The sequence below is a fragment of the Lithobates pipiens genome, unplaced genomic scaffold (genome assembly GCF_037356315.1).
Source record: "Lithobates pipiens isolate NorthernLeopardFrog02 unplaced genomic scaffold, aLitPip1_a1.2 Scaffold_16, whole genome shotgun sequence".
NCBI classification, from domain to species: domain Eukaryota; kingdom Metazoa; phylum Chordata; class Amphibia; order Anura; family Ranidae; genus Lithobates; species Lithobates pipiens.
Window position 1 is genome coordinate 60,017,994 of NW_027507748.1, and position 21,532 is coordinate 60,039,525.

At 42.7% G+C, this 21,532-nt stretch overlaps 1 protein-coding gene across 4 annotated transcripts in view; it reads right to left on the reverse strand.

Annotated features, from left to right (window-relative positions):
• ITSN1 (intersectin 1) overlaps positions 1–21,532 on the reverse strand; it is a 249,840-nt gene that overhangs the window by 78,167 nt on the left and 150,141 nt on the right. For all 4 annotated transcript variants that reach the window (XM_077479948.1, XM_077479947.1, XM_077479949.1 and 1 more), the window contains 4 exons: positions 16,783–16,828; positions 15,661–15,782; positions 4,415–4,532; positions 2,853–3,044 (listed from right to left, as the gene is read on the reverse strand). In XM_077479948.1, the coding sequence (XP_077336074.1) occupies positions 2,853–3,044; positions 4,415–4,532; positions 15,661–15,782; positions 16,783–16,828 (478 nt within the window). The remainder of the gene's footprint in view (positions 1–2,852; positions 3,045–4,414; positions 4,533–15,660; positions 15,783–16,782; positions 16,829–21,532) is intronic.

Below are 21,532 nucleotides of genomic sequence, written 5' to 3' on the forward strand. Positions count from 1 at the left end.
GTGTAGGTTTAGGAGATATTTCTTGGACCAACAGGTAAGCCTTAATCTAGGCTTACCTGTAGGTCAAAGTTGGTTGTAAGGGTTTACAACCACTTTAAGTAATCCAGTGTAAAACTTGGCTTCTGTGCAGGAGCTTCCTGCAGTAAAGACCAGTCACTTCTGCACACTGTTTGTGCAGGGTGTCTGGTCTTGTAGCCACCGCCCATCTCTAATTTTCTGCAAGCAACCTGTGATGGGTGGACCTGCTGGGTCCCTCCCACAGCTCTGTTCTGTGCAGCAAAAGTAAAGTGGATTTATGGAGTGCAGAGGGAATTCAGGGGCACAGGGTACTACTAGTTAGCACATATATTATTGTGGAGTTAACGTTAAAAACAAAAAGTTACGTTTTGTAAAAATCACTATTGCCTCCTTTCCACTGAGCGGATCGGTTCGGTAAGCTATTTTGAGTGTTTCCATTATGAAAGCGACCCATACAACTGAACCATACCACACCATTCAGGGTCCTGCTTCAGATGTGAGGCCATATTCAGATGTGAGGCCATAACAGTACGGTACTGTTAAGGTGGAGCTACTGGCATCACACAATACATTTCATTGATTGGTGGACAGAAAAAACATCAATGCTCACATCAAAGGCATTTTTCCTAAACCCTGTATGGCCCCTGGCGGTTCGACTTGCAGTAGAAACGCTCACCTGAACAAGCCGGACCATTCTAACCCTTCCAAACTATACCAACCCGAATAATTTTGCTCAGTGGAAACGAGGCACAAGTGACTTCACATGTATGCCCTCTGGGGCATGCTGCCATTCACTACAGCAGATGTGTTTGTTTTTTTAAATGAAGAGACCAAATACCTTTTGTCACACCGCAGCTGTGCGGTCATGTGATCCCCCTGTGCTGGCCGGCGCGATCTATGGAAAGAAGCAGGAGGGGCTGAAGTTCCCATGTGATGTCAGCCAGCCCCCACAGGGAAATCTCAGCCCCTCCCTCCGTTTCAGCAACCTTGGCTTCTCTTCGTAGATCGAGGCTGGCCAGCAGAGGGAGATCACATGACCCCGCAGCTACGGTGTGACAAAGGGTATTTAGCCTTTTCATTTTAAAAACAATCCACTGTAGTGAATGGCAGCCTAATCCGAAGGATTTGCTGCATTATACAGCTGAATAGCAGTGGGAGGCTTGGGCAGGAGAGCCACTCATGAGGACAGGGAGGTAGGGGGAGAGGGGGAAAGACTGTCAGAGCAGAGCAGGGGATGACAGCGGCACGTAAACTGAGCACGTTAATCAGGGCTTAGCAGCCATAACTACCGTGGTCAGCAGAGGCAGGGGGACACAGAAACTGCCAGGATCGACCAGGTTTTTACAAGATGGGAAGGGAAAAACTACATAGCACAAGCAATGCTATACAGCATGTCTTAAAGGAACAGGATCTTAGCTTTTTATTTAAGGGTTACAACCACTTTAAACTTGCGACTTTCCATATTTTTTTTTTTTAAACACTGCATTCAATTTAGAGATTTGTAGATTAACCGCTAGAGAGCGGGGCTCTGTATTTTAATTAACCCTTCCTTCTTAACATCTGCTGAGATTAAATATCAGCCAAAAAAAAAAAAAACACAGATATTGTACTTAATGAGTCAGCTCAGTTGTAGGCTGGCATTGTCAGAAAAAACAGTAAGGCGCAGTCACTGTGTAGTATAGCAAAACCAAAGCCAGAGTATAAGGCTGGCCATAGATGGCTCAAAATTAGTCCAGTTCAGCAGGGACTGGTGAATTCTGATCCATGTATGTCCGTCCTTGTTCAACAAAAGTCGATCATTATATCAAATTCCTGCCAAATGGGAATTTTGGAAACTTCTCAAATAAGTGGCTGCAGCTGCTGATCAGTTTATTCTGACAACAGAGGAGGCAGGAATACAGTGCCTCAGCAGAGAGGATTCCTCTATCCACCTCACTTGTTTTACATAGTCATCTATGGCCCCCTAAGTGTGTGTGTATGTGTGTGTGTGAGAGTGTGTGTGTGAGAGTGTGTGTGTGTGTGATATATATATATATATATATATATATATATATATATACACACACACACCATTAAATTACAAACTACATAAAGAAACAACTTTTCCAAAAACTAACAAATGCTACGAAAATTTACATCAAGCTGACCTCGTCTACATCTGAAATATCCTTGTAGAGATTGTACATTCCCTTTAACAGCTGTTTATGAAATAATTTAGAAAACTAAAGGCTAGCTCCATACTAATAAAAACTGGTATTTCTGTATTGGTCAGATGCCAAAAAGAAATCTTGAATCCTGGTTCCAAGATACTTTCCCAATATTTTTTGGGGTTTTAGGACAGGCAAAACTGAAAAATGCTAAAATTTGTATAGGACAAGATTGAAGAATCCAGCAAGGAGATCCTGAATTGCTTAACTATAAAAAGATTATAGCTGCAAGGGATCAGAGAAAAAGGAACCAGAAACATACAAAGCAAATTGGAGTGTGAAATGGCTGGAGCTTATACATAAATTATTAAACATTATTGGGTGGACATGACCTTTAAATTAATTCTAATTAAAAGTGATCCATTTTTTTTTACCTACCAATGGAATGCAATATTTGTTGGTATCAAGCAATGAAAGGTCACATGATATGAGCGCTAAAGCTAGGGATTGAACAGCTGGACTATGATCATGTCAGCACTTAAGTGGAAGGTCGTCAAAGAGACGGGTAAGGCAGTAGAAGACAAAGCTTTGATTTCTGCAAAGAGCCGCAGAATCACAGCAATGCTGCATGTCATTAATAATAGATAGGACATAGAAATGAAAGTAGTCCACCCTGTATGTACTCACACTGTTGGCTGGGGTCCATGTCTGTGGTAAGCTTGACGTAGTTGGAAGGGAAGAGACCCACTTGACCGTTCAGTTCACCTTTCCACCAGTCTGGATCTTCTTTGTTCAATACGTTGATCACCTGACCCTTGGAGAAGGCCAGCTCATCATCATTCTGTGCAATGTAATCATACATCCCAATGACCTGGCATGCTACAAAGACAAAACACAAAGCAGGGTCACTCATGGGCTTATGTCAGTCATCTTCTGTTCTATGTACTGATGGGGACACACAAGCACCTTTTCAAACTTGCTTAGTTTTTGGATATAAATTGACCTTTCAAATACACTTTATTACCAAAAGTATTGGGATGCCTGCCTTTACACAAACTTTAATGGCATCCCAGTCTTAGACCGTAGGTTTCAATATGGAGTTGGTCCACCCTTTGCAGCTATAACAGCTTCAACTCTTCTGGGAAGGCTGTCCACAAGGTTTAGGAGTGTCTATATGGGAATGTTTGACCATTCTTCCAGAATTGTATTTGTGAGGTCAGGCACTGATGTGGACGAGAAGACCTGGCCGGCAGTCTCCACTCGAATTCATCCCAAAGGTGTTCGATCACGTTGAGGTCAGCACTCTGTGCAGGCCAGTAAATTTCCTTCACCCCAAACTCCCTCCCATCTTTATGGACCTTGCTTTTTGCACTGGTGCACAGTCATGTTGGAACATGAAGGGGCCATCCCCAAAGTTGGGAGCATGAAAAATTTATTGGTATGCTGACGCCTTAAGATTTCCCTTCACTGGAACTACCTGAAAAACAACCCCACACCATAAACCCCCCTCCACCAAGTGATTTGGACCAGTGCACAAAGCAAGGTCCATAAATACATGGATGAGCGAGTTTGGGGTGGGGGAACTTGAGTCCTGACCTCAACTCAATATAACGCCTTTGGGGTGAATTACAGCAGAGACTGCAGCCAGATCAGTGCCTGACCTCACAAATGCACTTCTGGAAGAATGGTCAAACATTCCCATAGACACGCTCCTAAACCTTGTGGACAGCCTTCTCAGAAGAGTTGAAGCTGTTATAGCTGCCAAGGGTGGGCCAACTCTATAATGAACCCTACGGGCTAAGACTGGGATGCCATTAAAGTTCATGTAAAGGCAGACATCCCAATACTTTTGGTAATAAATTGTATTTGAAAGGTCAATTTACATCCAAAAACTAAGCAAGTTTGAAAGGGTGAATGTTAAATAAAGGAGTTTATACCAGAACTATTAGTGTTTAAAATGTGACTCCAGACAGATTCCTAGAGACAAAAGTTGTAAAAAGCAGTCGAAAAGCAAGTTTAAAAAAAAAATAAAGGCACTGGATACTGACAGTTGGAATTAGTAAACACATAGTAACCTGATATGGCAGTGATGGCGAACCTTGGGACCCCAGATGTTTTGGAACTACATTTCTCATGATGCTCAAAAACACTGCAGAGTGCATGAGCATCATGGGAAATGTAGTTCCAAAACACCTGGAGTGCCAAGGTTCGCCATCACTGTGATATGGGATGATAGAGAAAGTACTTACTGGTTGGTAACACTGCTGGTTTAGGTGGCTCTGTAGGGGTGCTCTTATTTGTACCAGGGCTCAAAAGCTTAACATAGTTGGCAGGGAACCAACCAATCTGTCTCTTCTTGCCACGGGCCTGCAAAGATTCAAAATGAAATTAAACTATGGAAGACTGATGTGAAATAAAATAGTATTTCTGATTTACTGAACATTTTTTTTCTTGAAGTAGATTGAGAACTCGTTCACACCATACGTGCATTAAAAAACTGCACAGATTTCAGTTGCAGGGATATTAGATGACATCAGTTTTCATGCCCCTCAGTTATATGTGCCCTGTTCAAATCAATGTTGATTTCACGTTTTTTTTTATTCCGTGCAGAAAACGGCATACACGCTGTGCAGAAAAAAAAAAAATCTGTATGTTGTGGTGTGAACAGGACACATTGTTTTCTTAGAACCCTTGCAAAACACGTGCAGAAAAACCAAACATCTCTGCACCATGATGTGAACGAAGCCCAGGGGACACGGAATGAAGTAATTCAGGCACATTGGGTTTTACTGCTGCTCTCAGGAGTTTGAACACTGGAAAAACAAAGCTGCAGGATTAGTCTACCGTATATACTCGAGTATAAGCCGAGATTTTCAGCCTCTTTTTTGAGGCTGAAAGTGCCCCCTCGGCTTATACTCGAGTCACCGCTGTCTGACTGCTCGATCAGCGTATCGAGCAGACAGACGGCGGACATTAAAATTCAAAAGCCGCGCCTCCTTCTCCGCCTCCGCCTGTGATAGGCGGAACACTGAATTTCCCAGCAGTCAGTGTTCCGCCTATCACGGACATCCGTTCATTCTCATACTACGGACGAGTATGAGAGGATGTCCGTGATAGGCGGAACACAGGCTGCTGGGAAATTGAGTGTTCCGCCTATCACAGGCGGAGGCGGAGAAGGAGGCGCGGCTTTTGAATTGTAGAATGGCCGCCGAGAAGAGCGGCGATCCAGGAGCGGCGATCCATCGGCACGACACGGGACGGAGGAGGCACGGGACGGAGGAGGCACGGGACAGAGGAGGCACGGGACAGAGGAGGCACGGGACAGAGGAGGCACGGGACAGAGGAGGCACGGGACAGAGGAGGCACGGGACAGAGGAGGCACGGGACAGAGGAGGCACGGGACAGAGGAGGCACGGGACAGAGGAGGCACGGGACAGAGGAGGCACGGGACAGAGGAGGCACGGGACAGAGGAGGCACGGGACAGAGGAGGCACGGGACAGAGGAGGCACGGGACAGAGGAGGCACGGGACAGAGGAGGCACGGGACAGAGGAGGCACGGGACAGAGGAGGCACGGGACAGAGGAGGCACGGGACAGAGGAGGCACGGGACAGAGGAGGCACGGGACAGAGGAGGCACGGGACAGAGGAGGCACGGGACAGAGGAGGCACGGGACAGAGGAGGCACGGGACAGAGGAGGCACGGGACAGAGGAGGCACGGGACAGAGGAGGCTCGGGACGACGGCGGCTCGGGACGGAGGCTTGGGACACAGGTAGGCTGGACACACACACAAGGCTGCACGGACACACACACACACACACACACACACACACACACACACACACACACACACAGGGATGGATGGATGGACACACACACACACACAGGGATGGATGGATGGATGAATACACACACACACACACACACACACACACACAGGGATGGATGGATGGATGGATACACACACAGGGATGGATGGACGGACACACACACAGGGATGGATGGATGGATGGATGGATGGACACACACACAGGGATGGATGGACGGACACACACACAGGGATGGACAGCCATGTCTCACCCTCGGCTTATACACGAGTCAATAAGTTTTCCAGTTTTTTGGGGGTAAATTGGGGGCCTCGGCTTATATTCGGGTCGGCCTATACTCGAGTATATACGGTAGTACGACTCCACCCACTCGCATTATGCCAATTTTGTAGCAAAGCAATAGTACTAGTGGAACATAAGAATAGAGAGGAGAGACTTGAGTCCCTGTTTATCCACTTGCCGACCACTTAACTATAAACGTACATCATTACTTTACAGTTAAATACCAGGGTTATGGCTGCAGCTAGATGCCATAACCCAGGTAAACATCTTTTTTTTCCCCTTAGGCAATCAGCTTTCTAATAAAAGTGATCCCAGCGGCAGATTTGCCACAGGATCACTTTAATAGGCAGCGGGAGAGGTGCTCCGGTAAGCTAGTTTCTGCGCTTACTGGAGCCGTCGGTAAGCCCTGAACTGATCCGATGCGGCCAATGGCCGGGCAGGTAAGAGTGAGGGCAAGATAGCCCCCACTCGGCTTTATACCCTTGGAGGAGCGAAGCAAAGTTTGACATCACTTCCTGTCCTCGGGCCAGACAAATGATTTTCGTTTTGCTTTTAAAGGTAAATGAAAGATATTGGGTCTTTTTGACTCCAGATCTCTCAATAAGGAGGTCCTGTCATCTATTACAAGGGATGTTTACATTTTAAACTACTTTCCGACCAGCCTCTGTCATTATACTACGGCATGATCCCGTGAAACGTCGTAGCTGTACGCCGATTCCTTTAATCGGTATAGCAGGCGCACGCGCGTCCGCTGCAGTGCTCGTGACTGGCGATCACGCTGACCGCCGGCCACAAGAGGCAGAACAGGGATGCATGTGTAAACACATAAAACCCTGTTCTGTGAGGAGGGGAGATGCAGATTGTGAGTTTCTAATAGCTAGGAACCATGATCTGTCATCTCCTATAGTCAGTCCCCTCCCCCTAGAGTTAGAACACACAATCAGGGAACATAGTTAACCCCTTCATCGCCCCCTAGTGTTAACCCCTTCCCTGCCAGTGACATTTATACAGTAATCAGTGCATTTTTATAGCACCGATCGTTGTAAAATTGTCTATCGTCCCAAAAATGTGTCAAGTGTCAGATGTCCACCATAATGTCGCAGTCTCGATAAAAATCGCAGATCGCCGCCATTACTAGTAAAAAAAATAAAATAATAAAAATTCCATAAATCTATCCCCTATTTTGTAGACGCTATAACTTTTGTGCAAACCAATCAATATATGTTTAATGCAATTTTTATTACCAAAAATATGTAGAAGAAAAGATATCGGCCTAAACTTAGAAAAAAAAAAAAAAAAACAAAAAATAAAAAAAAAAAAACAAAAAAAAAAAAATGGGGATATTTATTATAGTAAAAAGTTAAAAATATTGCGTTTTTTCCAAAATTGTGGCTTTTTTTTTTGTTTATAGCACAAAATATAAAAACCGCAGAGATGATGAAATACCACCAAAAGAAAGCTCTATTTGTGGGGAAAAAAAGGTTGTCAATTCTGTTTGGGTACAGTGTCGCACAGTGCCGTATCGCAAAAAATGGCATGGTCATTGAGCTGCCAAATCCGGGGCTGAAGTGGTTAAAAAAATTAAAGGGAAAGTGTAAAAATAAAAAAGGAAAAACTTTTTTTTTTTTTTTGAAAGCGCCCCATCCCTCTGAGTTTGCACGCAGAAGTCAACGCATACATAAGTCGTGCCTGCATATGTAAACGGTGTTCAAACAACAGCGAGTACAATAATTCTAACGCAAGACCACCACTAACTCCAAACAGGTAACCTGTAAACATTTTAAAGCAACGCCTGTGGTGAATTTTAAAGTACCGAAGTTTGTGACATTTTCAGTATTTACTCATCGTAACATCATCTTTTACATTATACCAAAAAAAAAAAAAAAAGAGCTAACTTTACAGTTTAGTTTTTTGAAAAATCCATTAAAATTTATTTTTCCCCCAAAAAATTGTGTTTGAGCCTGGGTTCACACTGCTGCGAATCTTGAGCGGTTTAGATGTGGTTAGGGAGCCCAAGATTTGCATGTCACTTGAATATAATGGATATCCATGCGTTTAGTTTACGTATCAGCTTTGCGAATATGACTGGGGAGGGGGGGGGACTCTTATGCTAACCTGCGAACTTCTATGCTGCAATGCAAACTTGTTCGCACCTCCACACCAAAAATTGCAACATAAATTCACACCTCACCCTGGACTAAAACCTGCATCAAATTTGCACCACATTACAGCACAGCAGTGTGAACCCAGGTTCAAATACTTCTGCGCAAATACAGTGCGACATAAAATATTGCAATGACAGCCATTTTATTCTCCATGGTCTCTGCTAAATGAAATATATAACATTTAGGGGTTCCAAGTAACTTTCTAGCAAAAACTACTGATTTTTACTTGTGAACAACAAATGTCAGAAAAAGGCCTGGTCAGCAAGTGGTTATGGTACATTAAAAATCCTATTTTCTGAGCACATTAAGAAAAGTTCACACTACTGAGACCCGATTTTGATAAGATTTTTGGTGCGATTACACAGTGAAACTTGGATGTTTGCATATTCTATGGTGCCCAAAACTGTGCAAAATCCCACCAAATTAGTAAAGGAACCTTTTCCAAGACCATGCAGTGCTGAGTTACATTGATGTGAGTGGTACCATTGAAAACAATGCGATTTCCATTGCCTAGCTATTCTGTGTCTCTGAAGTTGCATCTGAGATTGCACTATTGTTCACTAAACCTAAGGGACACAGGACGAAGTCATTCAGGTACACTGGAAAATCCAAAAGCAGTCCAACTGATTGTTACCTACAGAACCACCTGAAGAGCCTATGACTGAAGTAGGAATCTGAAGTGGCTTTAATGTCATCCTGTTAAAATTTAAAGCGGTTGTAACCCTAAAAAGGGGCCATGTAATTTTTCCCATTCTATGCTGTAAAATACCTGGTTTATCCAGCCTGCTGCATGTGCGGAACCACAGCAATCATGGCTGCTGATCAATGATACCATGGGTCAGTTTACGTGACTATCATCCCACTCTCTGCTTTGGGTTTTCCTTCTCCTCCCCTATCTGTCTGTTCTGAAGTGTGAGAGTTAATCTCCTCTCTGTCCATCCCCTCCTGCTGCTCTTCCCTGTGTCCTGAAAATACCATTTATAAATTACTGCCATCCCCTCTGGTTTACCAAGATATAAAATACTGTGTGTCTGTTTTTGTCTAATTCTAAATACCTTCTCTCACCACTGATGTGCGGTCACGTGACCTTCCTCTTCTGGCCAGCTGCCATCAGAGGGGTGTCTCAGCCCCTCCCTCTGCAAAACCTTAGACTGGGGAAAGAGAGCGAGGACACGACTGCACATAGGTGCTGTTAGAAAGGGTATTAAAGATTAGAATAGAATAATCAAATGACTGCCATCCCCTCTGTTTCATCAAGATATAAAGTACTTAGTGTCTTTTTTAATTCTAATCTTCAATACCTTTTCTCACAGCACCTATGATGTCACCCCTGCAAATCGAAGTAACAGATGCCCGATGGTGAAAATCTCACGAAACACTAACTGATTTAGTGAAGTGCATCTTGACATGGAAGGGTGGTACCTTGCCCTTAATGCAGTTTTAACCTAAAACCAAAAATGTAATATATCGCAGCTTACCAATCATTAGATGTGGTGGCTGCATTAGTTTTCTTTTTTTCAGGCTTTTCCCCTCTGTTGTCACCTGGTGATCTGGCAAGTAACACACCTCCTGTATTAGGGTGCCCTCACTTTGGATGAAGGAGAACAGGGGGCACAGCAGACAGCAGCAATGTTAGTCTGGGGTGGAGGGTAGAGTTAATTATGCTAGCACGTTTAAATACACTAACAAATTAAAGCCAAACTACAGCTAATACTTTATAAGAAGTTACAGCAAACAGATTTTTTTTTTCTTCTAGGATAAAGGTTTTACATGAATAAAAGCGGACCATTGTAAGCACCCCTGTAAGCGGTAAATGGTTTGCCTCATCTCTGTAAACAGATAGATATGGAGAAGAGCTTGTCTTTTGAAAAACAGACTGGCTGGATTACCAGATGAAAATAGAAGAAAGCCTAAAAAAAAGAAAAATGAATACAGTTGTATCCAAGACTTGATAAGCTGCAATATAATAAATGTTTTCTTATAGTCTATAGGCTTGAATAAGGAATTACCAAATCTATCTAAAGATACTGGAACAAAAATTCCCCTATGGGGACCAACAGTACAGAGTCAGATATAAAAAAAAAATGTGAATATTGACTTTAATGGCATGTACCACTTCCAAACAATGGAGGGAAACCCCCTTTGGATGCCATGGAATAGGACGAAGATGAAAGTCCTGGTTAAGGTGGAAGGAAGACATAACACTGGTAGGAAGAAGAAAAAAAAAAGGCCTATGATCACAACACAACTTTGTCTCTATGTAGTACAGGAAAAGGTTCTGTACGGGTTAAGGCAGCTAACACAGTGGTCATGGCAATGAGGAAGGCATCCTTGTGAGTAAAAGTAGACAGATCATTTAAAAGGACAGTTTCTGAAGAACTGGCAGAACCAGGTTGCAATCCCCTGGTGTCACAAGGAAGCCAAGAGGTCCATGTCTGGCACCTACCACCTGCAACAGGTGAGAATGGTCACCTCTGGGTGAAGAAACTATTCCACAGAGCCCAGGCATTGATGACTAACAAAGTCTGCCTGCCAATTTTTCATGCCTGGGATGTGTACAGTGGACAGGACTGGAACAAAACAGATATTCTGTCCAAGTCAGGACCTGGCTTCGTGATCCACACGGTCACTGCAAGCCTGTTTTTTTTTTTTTTTTGAATATTTGATGGCTCAGAGACTTGGCCTGCCTATTCAACCCTGATGTTGAAGTGCAATGGTCTGGAGTGAAAAATGTTTGGAAACATTTTAATAAGAGGCAGCCATCAAGTCCATAACTCTTATGCAAAAGCTGAGGGCTGGTAAACTCCTAGACTGTAGAGTCTAAAAGTGGAAGCAGAGAGTCTCGAATTTGTCTTGTGACAGGAACACTTAAGAATAGGTCTGTGTCCAGGACCAGGCATAGATACACCAAGCAATAAGATGGTATTCGTGCTAATTGGGGTCCGAACAGTTCGCTTGACATTGACCAATAGAGTCTGTGCTAATTGATTCCACAGAGCCTGCACTGACCGATCCCTCAGAAGGAGGTTAGCCAGATATCCCACTAAAAGGATGCCCTAAAAGCAAAGCAAGAACAGGGGCTAGCACCCTGGTAAAGACTAGGGATGAGCTCCGGCGTGTTTACACACTCCACATGCAGAGCCCGCCAGGAAGTCGGCGCATCGCTGTGCTAATCACAGGCAGCGAGACATTGCCCGACCTCTGCAGCCAGGCATTGGGACAATGTCTCACTGACTGTGATTAGCACAGCGCCGCACCGACTTCCTGGCAGGCTCTGTGCGTGGAGTGTGTGAACACGCCAGCACTCATCCTTAGTGAAGACCCAAGATGCAATAGACAGGTTAAAGTGTAGGGAAACAAATTGGTAATTCTGTGTGCCCACTGCAAACTGGAGGTAGCAGCGAAGATGGGAACATGCAAATAGGCATCCTTGATGTCCAGAGACAAAAGGTCTGCCCTGGCAGATTCCATGCACCACCAAGAGAAGTGGTGATAACTTTCGGATCCGGTGTGGAGCTATGAGTAAGCACTCTTGGTAGTGTGAAATGCTTTAGCTATTGTTGCTATTGTTGCTTTGCTGAGACCCACTTTTGTGCGATTCTGCTTCACGAATAAAAGGCATTTGAATTTATCTTGGAGTGCGGCCGTCCAGAGCTCTTCAATTATTTGTAACAAAGGAGGTACCCAAAAGGCATTTCTTGCACTGGCATTCCACATAACATTTAAGCTAAAGAGTCCTCAGAAGCAATCCTCAGGATAGATCCGGGATTATGAGACATATATCCTTGTACCAGACAGCTAAGGTCTGGCAGATGGACATGGAAGCACAGGCAGGCTGCAGAGCAGGGTCTGCAAGTCAGAATAAGGCCTTAGAAAGGGCTTTAAACACTAGGCGGTCATTAACAGCGACGGTCAGAGTCTTGTTAAGATAGAAAAAAAAAATCACTTTTTAATAAACCCATACCCAATAGGATATTGCTGGGCAAAACACTTGAGGAGTGCATGTAGCTCTTGGTCCCATCTTTTAAGCTGGTCTCACTGCGGTTGACAGCTCCTTCATAACTCCCCCATCCTTTGCTATCCAAACACACCTAGCAAGCAGATGAACATTTAACCATGAATGCAAATGACTCGAACCAGGCTATTTCCTTAGGGCAATCTCCATCACTAGTTATGTGGGGGAAGGGGCCATGTCAGCACAGCATCCCTGGCTGTCTGCACCATACCAACAAAAGAAGATGTAAACCCTGGCTGCTTGCATCCTAGCAACCAACTAAAAAGTCACAGGGAGCGGTGGCAACTGAGGTCAACCTTCCTAATGCCCATAATTCGGGCTTCTACCAGAGAAAGAAAGAAAGAAAGAAAAGAAGAAAGAAAAGAAAAGAAAAGAAAAGAAAGAAAAGAAAGAAAAGAAAGAAAAGAAAGAAAAGAAAGAAAAGAAAGAAAAGAAAGAAAAGAAAGAAAAGAAAGAAAGAAAAAGAATTTTCTCCACATTTCAATATTGTTTCATTGGAGAAGCTAATACAGGCATTTAGACAAAAATACAGACCTGTATTTATATTAATGCTTATGAGAGGAGTTCTTCAAGATTTGGGTAAACTGAAGCATTGCAATGTCAATGGGCTTTGTGCTTGTGTCGATTGCATCATTTTGACAAAAGCTTTAGATGCTTATGAGATTATTCAGAACTTATTTGACCTGCAGTTGATCTCCTTCTGACTTGTTTTAAGTTGGTTTGGCATAGATTTATATTTACAATGGATTTATATTGGAATTCAAATTCCACTTGAAGTGAACAAAAGCCCTTCAGCACAAATTATATAACACATGAGTTCAAGAAAGACACGAGTTGTCAAACGAATCTGATCTTCTTTTTATGTGGAGGTAAGTAAAACCTTGGACAGAGGGGTGGCTGTGGACGTGGTATACTTGGATTTTGAAAAAGCTTTTGACACAGTTCCCCACATACGGCTCATGTGAAGTCTACAGGCTTGGAAAAATCTATTTGTAAAGGGATAAAAAACTGGCTAAAATGACAGAATTCAGAGAGTAGTGGTTATTGATTCTTACTCTGAATGGTCTAAGGTTATTAGTGGTGTACCCCAAGGTTCAGTGTTGGGGCCCTTACTTTTTAATATATTTAGTGGGACTGCTTTAGCAGTCCCACTATTGTTATTTATCATCATCATCTTTTTATTCTGTACGTTTTTTTGCTCTGCGTAACGTCTGCATACTTTCAGCTATTAAAGCCATTCAACTTTTAAAATGTTCAGCTCTTTCAGCTGATGTGTGCACTTCAACTTTTTTTCTACTATTTATACTTTTTTAAATATTAAAGTGGTTGTAAACCCTTACAAACCACTTTGACCTACAGGTAAGCCTAGATTTAGGCTTACCTGTAGGTCCAAGAAATATCTCCTAAACCTATACGGTTTAGGAGATATTTGCCCGAAGACAGGCACCGCTGGCAGGCGCACTGAGCGCGGCATTTCCAACAATGGAGCTGCTGCGCGCGTCGGCTCCCGTGCGCATGCGCGGGAGTGATGTCATCGCGGCTCCGCCGAATGACAGCGGCGGAGCTGCGAGACCCCACCGAAAAGATGGATGCGGCGGACTACAGGGGACAGCGGTGACATCGCTGGCTCCTGTGTCAGGTAAGTGACACATAATGGGCTACTATGCGATGCATAGTAGTCCATTATGCTTTGCCTTTGCAGGGAATGAAAGAGGAAGTAAACTCATCAGGGTTTACTTCCTCTTTAAGCTTTTTAACACTTTTTTTTAACATTGAAGTCAATGCTTAAAATCTTCTTCCAAAAGTTTCAGCTCCTTCATACTTTAACAGACGCCAAACAAACTTTAAAATGTTCACAAAATATTCATCTGGCTATGTCTTTTCAGTTTTTGTGAAAAAGCTGTTTAAGTTTAGTGGTCATTTCATAAAATTTCATAAAATTTAAGGCATCCAGGCTTTTGTTGTCTGTTTTGTTTCCATTGTTAACAAAGCTTCTTGTACACAGTGATGGGCAGTGGGGGGAGGCGGCTGCAGCATCTCAGATTACAGAGCCCGGGGGAGAGCACAGACACACCATGTACTGATTTACAATAGAGGAATATGATGGGCAGTTTTGATGGGGGAAATATGATGGGGCAGTTTTGATGCTATTCAGCATTCCCACGCATTTTCTCCAGGAAATGCATTTTCTAGTTATAAACGATATAGGGTCTGGTATTAAAAGTACCATTTCAGTCTTTGCAGATGACACCAAGCTATGCAGTGGAGTAACGTCCTTACAGGATGTCTCCAATTTACAAGCCGACCTCAATGCTCTGTTTAATTGGGAAATATATGCCAAGCAAGGTTTAATTTTGATAAATGTAAAGTTATGCACTTGAGGGCTAAGAATATGCATGCATCATACATACTGGGGGGGGGGTACAGCTGAGGGAATCAACGGTGGAGAAGGATCTGGGGATTTCTGGTAGATCATAAGCTCAATAATAGCATACAATGCCAAGCTGCAGTTTGCAAAGCGAGCAAAATATTTTCTTGTATTAAGAGGTACGGACTCCAGAGAGATCATTTTGCTTCTGTACAAATCATTAGTAAGACCTTGTCTGGAATATGCAGTTCAGTTTTGGGCACCAGTTCATATAAAGGATATCGAGGGACTGAAGAAAATGCTGAGAAGGGCAACCAACAAGATAAGAGGCCTGGAGGAGCTCAGCTATGAGGAAAGATTAAAGGAACTGAATTTATTCTCTCTTGAGAAGAGGAGAATAAGGGAGGATATAATTAACATGTACAAATATATAAGTGGTCCAAATAGTGAACTTGATGCTGAGTTATCCACTTTAAGGTCATCACAGAGGACAAGAGGGTCCTCTTTACATCTGGATGAAAAGAGTTTTAATCTCCAAATATGGAAAGGTTTCTTCACAGTAAGAGCTGTGAAAATGTGAAATAGACTCCCTCAAGAACTGGTTCTGGCCAGCTCAGTAGATTTCTTTTTCAAAAAGGCCTGGATTCTTTCCTAAATGTACATAATATAACTAGGTACTAACATTTATAGGTAAAGTTCATCAATGGAATATCCGATTGCCTGTTGGGGGATCAGGAAGGATTTTTTTCCCCTGCTGGAGCAAATTGGATGATGGTTTGCTGGGGTTTTTGGCCTTCCTCTGGCAGTTTAGATGAATGAAATTACAACAAAAGCATACCTGTAATTCTCCTTCCCACCAGCCTCCAGGGTTCTTCTTCCTAATCAGGATCAGTTGGCCAGGAGCCAGGGTCAGCTGCTCAGGACCGGTAGCCGTATAAGGGGCAATAACCTGAGCAATTTCTGAAGAGCAAACAGAGCTTAAATATTTTACCATGCAACACTACAGTATGAATTCACTAATGACAAAAGTTACCCATGTAGTGTTTCTACAGCACATATATTGTATATTGACATTCAATACATTTGTTTACCACCGCGTCCAAGAAGATGAAAAAAAAAAAAAAACACATCTGTATGAATATAGTGCACACTACTGAGAACATCATAATCAATTTATGTATAACACAAACCGTTGGTGTGAAAAAAGCAAAGGTACTTAAAACTAAGAATTCAGTTGTCCCAGAAGACGCCATTTGCGGAGCAACTCATCGGAAAGAGTTTACATATAAAGTCACCTCAGCCGGTGAGATGGGCGACACCGTGTCCGGTTTGTTTTATACAGCGCTTGTGATTCACAGCCTTGCTGTAAATGTAACCTTGTATTTTAAATAAAGTCCACTTTACTGTTTTATGCCATGAGGCTTTTCCCTGTTTACATTCTAGATATGCCCAGATGGTGAGCAACCTTATAAAATAAATTCATTTTCACCAGCAAGAGTGCCATAGCAGGAAAGTCTCATCATTGAAAACATTCGTTGTTTGATCCACGTAGTCAAGATCCATAACATCTGGTAAGAGGCTACCTTTTTCATTTTAAGGTGCACATTGGAGCACTTTTAGAGTGGAAGTTGGTCCATAAGTACTATGCACTTTATTATTTGGCACATTTATATTGGACTTTTTTATATACCAATGAGATGGTTTAACGGACTGTATATTCTGATCACATATTGATATATATGATTCAATATTGCATGTTTACATTATTGATTGGCACATGCACTTACTTTGATATGTTCATTTTTAATATAAAAAAGAATTAAAACACATTTATATTCACACCATCTTTTAAGGTGGCACATGAATGGGGCTTATGGGGCTCTTCCATTTCCAAACGGCCCCAAAAACTAAAAATAGTAATTATTTTTTTTTAATTCCTAGGAAAGAGTTAAAAACATACCTGGTTTCTTTCCAAGGCTTCCCGTTTTACCCGCTATCCCAACACCCTAAAAAAAAAAAAAAAAAAAAAAAAAAAGTACATTAGAGGAAGAGCTGGCAATAAGGCAATATAGATTTCATTAAAATAAATAAATTGGATTGGAGTGGTACATCAGGATTGACCCCTACTAGTAATAACAAAAATACATTTCCTTTATCAGCTGGCAGACTCTGTAAAACAATACAATGGGCAACACTCCCATAGTATGTGCTTTTGGACACACAGTAACTAAAATAGCAAGCGTAGGGTACTTAAAACCATAAAAAGGGTTCACTAGATGATCCTGCCCCAGTAAAACCAAAACAGAGAAATACATTTTGAGAAGAGTTGCTCTACATCAGGGTCATTATTATTATACAGGATTTATAAAGCACCAACAGTTTGTGCAACATTATACAAAATAAAGGAAGACCGCATAGTTCAATACAATTGAAAGTGGTTGCAAATCCAATGTGTTTCCCCTAAAATAAAAGGTTATACTTACCTGCTTTGTGCAATGGTTTTGCATGGAGTGGCCCCTTGCCTCCTTTTGCGGGGTCCCCTGACCTCTTCTCCAAATACCACCCCCCCCCCCGGCAAGCAAGCTGGCCGCTGTGGGGGCACACATGCGGGCGTGCTCGCGAGCCAGGCTGTGTGCGTCCATAGACACACAGCACAGCTCAGCCCCACCCTCCTCACAGGATTTGATTGATAGCAGCAGGAGCCAATGGCTCCCACTGCCATCAGAGCCTCCTATGGATACTAGAAAAGGGGAGAAGAGCTGCTACAGACAGGACAGCCCTGAATCAAGAGAAGACTCAGGTAAGGCAGAATTATTCCAGCTCAACTGGCTAAATTTGGATCCATGTATGACCAGCTTAAACGTTTAGGGCGGAAGGGGCTGGGGGAGTGGTTATTGAATTTTTTTTTTTTTTTTTTACCTTAAAGCAGAACAGAAGCTGCATTTTTGAAACTTTCCATCAATTAAATCGTCTATCCTTGTTATTTTAACTTTGGATAGTAAAACATTTTTTTTCTGCCAGTAAATACCTTATACAGCCCACTTCCTGTAAAAAGCCTAAGCTTATGACATCATGCACAGCTCTCTCTCGAATGCTCACAAGTTTGCCAGGAAGCGAGGGGGGATGAGTTATAAAAGGGCCAATGAGAGCTGGAGGTGTGCCTCTGTGTAAATCCAGGAAGTAAACAGGCAGCAGCTTCAGCTGCCCACCGTTAAATTGGTTACTGCCAGAATCAGCAGGGGGGGGGGGGGATTTCTGCAGCATATTTGGCAAGTAAAGAATCACTGCATATATAAAATAATATGCAAAGTGGTTGGAGGGAAGCTTCAGAATGGCAAAGGTGTTTTTATTACAAATTATGTGAGCGGACTGCAGTTCCTCCTTAACGAAAAGGAGGTCCTGGGAGGAGCAAAGTGGATGACTTGGTTGATATTTTGAGAGGAGGTTGGTGATATAGCTGGGGGGCAGAATTGTGAATGGCTTTGTTGAGGTGATTGTAGCTGTGTTACTGCACTCGTAAGAACAATTGAGTACCGTTTGTGATAAAAAATAAATACATTTATTTGCACTAACATCCAAATTTTTTTTAGGACAAGCTTTCAGCGTGTACCCCTTCTTCCGATTACTGCTTGGACCTTGAAGAAAGGAGCACAGTCGTTTTAGGCCTCATGCACACTGGATGTTAACATTATAAAAACGCCAGTAGCTTTGCAGCGAGTTTTTCAACATTTTTGCAATAGCGTTTTTTAGCGTTTTTTTTATTAACTTTTTTCCACGTTATTTATTTTTAATGGATCAAAAAGGTTAAAAAACGCCGCTGAGACACATTTGAGTGTTTATCTGCCTTTTTTGACGTTAGAGCATTTTACAGCTGAAAAACTCCTCTCAGAACCCACTGTTTTTTTTTTTTTTTAAAAGGCAAAAAATACCCCAGCCAAAAATTGCTGATAACAGCCTATATGTGCAAAGACACATAGGATAACATGCTGGGGAGTTTATTGACTGTAGAAAAAAACATCTGAAGCCAAAAACAGCTGCTGTAAAAACATCCAAAAACGTCCGTGTGTATGAGGCCTAAAAGTGATCACCTTGTAAGGCCCCTTTCACATGGGACGGATCAGTAATGATCCGCCCCGTGATGATCTGCTTGCTCAGCGGGGATCGCTCCGTTGTCCCCGCTGAGCCAGCGGCGGACAGGGCGGTCTCTGCACACTGTGCGGGGACTGCCCTGTCAGATCTCCGCTCTCCTCTATAGGGGATTGGATGAGCACGGACCGTCTGTCCGTGTTCATCCAATCCGCTCTGCAGACGGATAGAAAAATAGGATTTTCCTCCGTCTGCAGAATCGGACAATAGCGGAGGCGGACGATATCGGGTGTCTGTGGATGTTTATCCGCAGACACCCGCTATCCCATAGGAATGCATGTATGTCCGTATTTCATCCGCAAACGGAGGGATGAAATACGGACATAATGTCCGCATGTGTGAAAGGGGCTTAAAACAATCTATTCAATTTAAAATAGAAATGGAAGGCAAAACATTTAGACAGAAAAAAGTGAAAAAGAATATTTATTAAAAAAAATAATAATAAGTGATCACTTTCCTTCTTTCCTCAGCTGAATAAAAGCTGAGCTTCCCTGTGAATGGCTGTGCAGCGGGGTACGTCAGGACAAGCCTGATCATTGGAAGAGACCACACTGAGCTCCCAGCATAGCGAGAGAACTGACCAAGTTGTGTTCTCCTGCTTAGTGTGATCAGTTTTTAGGCCTCATGCACACTGGACATTATAAAAAGCCAGTAACGTTAGCTATAGAAATCTGTAGCTGTAGAGTGAGTTTTTCAGTGTTTTTGCACTAGCGTTTTTCAGCAAAACTATACTCCCATAAAAGTTTACAGCTCACAAATAGCCGCGTTTTTCAGCTTTTTTCAGAGTTACAGCTGAAAAGTTCCTCTCAGAACTGACTAGTTTTAGAGTTATTAGTTGTAGAGGTTGGCCAATGTGGAAGGAGATGTAGTAGTCAAGGCAAGAGAGAACAAGAGAGAACTAATATCTTGTGGTTCTGTTGGTTAAGAAGGGGCATATTCTAAAAAAAAGGTTATGGAGGCAAAAAGGCAACAAGATTTGGACAATGATTTGATGTGGGGCTGAAAAGGGTGGTCCACTTCCTAACAGCTATGTATGATAAGACCCAATCTAGGCTGAGTATACCTGAAAGAAACCCAAGTTCTCCAATTATGTTCAGTTTGGCAACAGGATGGGGTCAGTGATGGGATTAAGACTAGCGATGCACAGGTGTGGGATAATTGTAGACAGGGATGGCTAGGGGGACTTCCGGGCACCATTAAAAAAATAATTGTGCATTTATTATTTTTTCCCACAGGAGGCTGGAAAGCATTGCACCCATAATCAGTAGAACACGGGTGCAATGCCAGGCTTCTGCAGACTGTACGGTAGAAGACCGTTACTGAAGAGCAGGAAGAATCAATTAACTACTCATGTATGCTGATCATCTCAACTACTCAATGGAGTGCTCATCAGTGCCCTCACAGTTCATTGAGATGTTCAAGCCATCTGCCGCAATCGAAGACGGTAGCTGTAGTTCATTAAAGTGTTTGTTAACACCCCCCCACCCCCCAAAAAAATACAGATCCTGGTCCTTTAACCTCCTTAGTGGCAATCCCTAGTGTGGCTTGGGGTGAATTTTCCATACCAAAAGCGGTAACCCCGAGCCACACTCGGGATCTCATCGCAGAATCCAGGCAAAGTTACTTACCTTGTCTCTAGGATCCTGCGATATCTTCCTGCTGTGTGTGCGAGCTGTGTCCTCCGCCGGATCTATCACAGTGCCCAGCTCCATTTCCTGCGAGGGTTGTGACACACGGAGACGGAGCACGGCGCCAAATTCAAAAAGTTAAAAACACACAATACATACAATACAGTACACAGTAATCTTAAAGATTACATTACTGTATCAAATTATTTCACCTCCCTTTTGTCCCTAGTGGTTTGTCCAGTGTCCTGCATGCAGTTTTACATTATATATACTGTTCTTTCTGCCTGGAAACTGGAGATTGTACATGGCAACCGAAAAGTGTCTCTTTACATCAAAAGCAGTTTTAGACCAGCTAGAAAACAGCGATTGTAAATTAGAATCACTTGCAGAATTGAGCGATAGTGATTTGTGGAGAAATTCATCAAACACAAAGTAAAGACAGTGAGAATTCTGCAACTGAGCAAATTTCAGTGTTTTTGATTTAATTACTTTATTGAATAATTATTATATTATTTGTTATAATTATTTATAGTTACTTATATTATAATTTATGATTTTGTGTTTCAAACTTTATCATACCGGGGCGGTCTACTAGACTCTTGTTTGGACAGATTTAAGTGGGTTTATCCTAAGAATTAGAGGCCTACAATATAAAATGCCAAATTTCCATGCAAAACATTGTACTATTTTGAGCATCAGAAATTTGACATAATCCTACCACCAGGGAGGTTAAAGCAGATTCTAAACTGTAAAAAAACAAAAAACAAAAACGCCACTTCCCGTATCCCCTTCTCTGCGCTGACCACGAAAATCAGGTCGTGGTCAGAGTACATCCCTGCATCATACGGTGTTGTCCCTTCTGCACTCGCTTCCCCCTCCTTCCTGCCTGTCAGCTCCCTCTGTGTCTGTCTCTGCCCAAGTCCACAGCCCCCCCCC